At 53.5% G+C, this 2,418-nt stretch overlaps 1 protein-coding gene across 1 annotated transcript in view; it reads right to left on the bottom strand.

The window, feature by feature from the left end:
• Window positions 1–543: 543 nt before the first annotated feature.
• The window catches only part of HOXA9 (homeobox A9), a 2,009-nt gene continuing 134 nt past the window's right edge, over window positions 544–2,418 (bottom strand). The window contains exons 1-2 of the mRNA XM_010577561.1: window positions 1,991–2,418; window positions 544–849 (exon numbers count right to left, since the gene is read on the bottom strand). The exon at window positions 1,991–2,418 is cut by the window's right edge and continues 134 nt beyond it. Coding sequence (XP_010575863.1) covers window positions 611–849; window positions 1,991–2,418 — 667 coding nt within the window. The 3' untranslated portion in view covers window positions 544–610. The remainder of the gene's footprint in view (window positions 850–1,990) is intronic.

The raw sequence follows: 2,418 nt of genomic DNA, 5'->3' as shown, positions 1-2,418 counted from the left end.
AATTATACAGAAAAGACTTAATACACTACAGAGCTATACTCTATGCAATTTTTATAATAAACAACCTGAGTTCAAATTGAATTCTAGCTTACACCATTACATCCGGTACAGCACCCAAGCACATAAATTGAGTCACAAACATAATTACCACAATAAAACACAGTGTTCAAGTATTAAGGCAGAGATCTCTCTGCCACGCAAAGAGCGAATAAAATTAACTACGTAGACTAAACTATACAGTCCGTAAATAGTTGTGCATTATGAAAAGGTAGTTTTTTCTTTTTTTTTTTTCTTTTTTCTTTCCTTAAGTGAAGAAACAGGTAGATTTATACAAGCCAGCTAAACAGCCTTTTCGTGCTAATGCCCCCTTTTTCTTTCCTGTTAGAAAATTAAAAGTCTTACTGTACCTCTCCTGGCAAACTGGCCACTGTGACAATCAAGGTACAATCATAATCAGAATTTGCCATGGGAAAAAAATGAGGCCTGGACCCAGACGCATTGCATGGCAGGGCTCGAGGGGAGGATTTTTTTGTTTGTTTTTAACGTTTTTCTTTTTTTCTTTCTTTTTTTTTTTACTTTATGCATTTTCAATTTAACCCACGCGTCGCCATCATTCGTCCTTCGCTCGATCTTTGTTGATTTTCTTCATTTTCATCCTCCTGTTCTGAAACCAGATTTTCACTTGTCTCTCAGTTAAATTGAGGAGTCTGGCCACCTCATATCTACGGTCCCTAGTGAGATACATATTGAACAGAAACTCCTTCTCTAGTTCCAGCGTCTGATGCTTGGTGTAAGGGCATCGCTTTTTCCTGGTGGACCTTGCGTGGAGCCAGTTTGCAGCTGGGTTATCTACAACGAAAACGACAGGAGAAGTTCAGGCTCGGGGCGGGGGGGAAGGAGGGGGCTGAGGAGGGGGATCCACGCAGGGCCAGCCGCGTAGGGGTCCTGATATTAGGGTTTAGGACGTGCCTCTCATTCCCCCAGGCACGGAGGATTGTGAGGCACAATGGACTCCAAAATACAGACGCATGGAGAGGTCACACGCAACCACACGCGGCAAAGCCCCGCCGCCCCCGCCTCCCCTCGCCTTTTTTATTGTTTGTAGGATGCAATTTTAAAATACTTCCTCCTCCTCCTCCTCCTCCTCCTCTCTCTCTCTCTCCACTAGCTCCCTCCCTCCTTCCTGGCCTCCCCACATCCCACCTCCCCCCCCAGACTGCCAGCCCGGGGAGCGACCAGCCAGACCAACATGTCATCGAAATTGTTTCACTTTTTAATTTCGACCTTCTCCCGTGTCATCGCTGGCAAGACCCAGAGAGCTGGCGAGTCAGTCTACAGCTGGCATAATTAAACCCTCGCCCGCTTAGGACCCTTATTCGCACGGCGCTAATCGCGATAGCAATCCCGAGGAGCTCTGCCACCAGTCCTGCAGCCCTGGGAGCATCCAGCCCGGGGTTTTCCACCGAGGAGACGAAGGGGGGAGGAGGGGGGGACCAAGTCAACGGCGAGGTTTCTGCTCTCAGCCCCGCCACAGCCGCCCCGGCCTGCGAGCCGTCTCAAAAAGATCAGATTCACATCCAATGCTTTCTAGGCACCCTCTCCCTCCCCGGCGTTGGCCCACGCGGGGGAGCGCGGCGGGGCAGGAGGATGCGAGCACGTCCTGCGGAGTGTGCTGGGGTGGCGGGGGCGGGCGTCTTTTGCCTCTTTTTTTTTTTTTTTTTTTTTTTTGCGGGGGGGGGTGTTTTGCTTAAGTTGCGGTCGTAGGGTGGGTTTTTGTTTTCTTTTCAGCCTGGCAAGCCCGAGCCGTCCTAGATGCCGCTCGAGCCTGCGAAAGGCAGCCGCTGCTTTTGCAGATCGCAGACCCCGGCGAGCTGGAGCGGCGGGGGCGGGCGCAGCCGGTGCTCGGCCGCGTAATTAGCCCCAGCGCCTCGACACCTCCCCGCGGCCGGCGCAGCGCCCTGAAGTCCATTACCCTCGCAGTCCCACTTACTTGGATCGATCTGCGGTTTCTCTCCGTTTGCCTCACTTTCTCCATTGCTTTCAGAGAATGCGCCTTCGTGGCTTTGCTTATCCCTATCAACTGGAGGAGAACCACAAGCATAATCAGAGAGAGACAAAGTGTGAGTGTCAAACGTGGTACAGTCAGCCCTTCTGGCCGCCAGCGGTTCAGGTTTAATGCCGTAATGCCTGCCGGTAGGTAACCCGGGGAAAGACAAGGAGCCCGGCACAGGCTCAAGCCACGAACGCATGTACCTGCCGTCGGGCGGTGCCACGGGCGCCTGGTGGTGCGCGTAGGGGTGGTAGACGGCGGGGACGCCGCTGGCGCCGGCGGGGTGCGCGGGGCTCCAGGGGGGGCCGAAGACGGGCGCCTTGGGCTGGAAGCTGCAGGGGGCCAGCTCGGGGTGCTCGGCCAGCGCC

Source organism: Haliaeetus leucocephalus, unplaced genomic scaffold, assembly GCF_000737465.1.
Source record: "Haliaeetus leucocephalus isolate CR32 unplaced genomic scaffold, Haliaeetus_leucocephalus-4.0 Scaffold566, whole genome shotgun sequence".
Lineage (NCBI taxonomy): Eukaryota > Metazoa > Chordata > Aves > Accipitriformes > Accipitridae > Haliaeetus > Haliaeetus leucocephalus.
The sequence above is the reverse complement of the archived record's forward strand: the minus strand, read 5'-3'. Positions and strand labels throughout refer to the sequence as shown.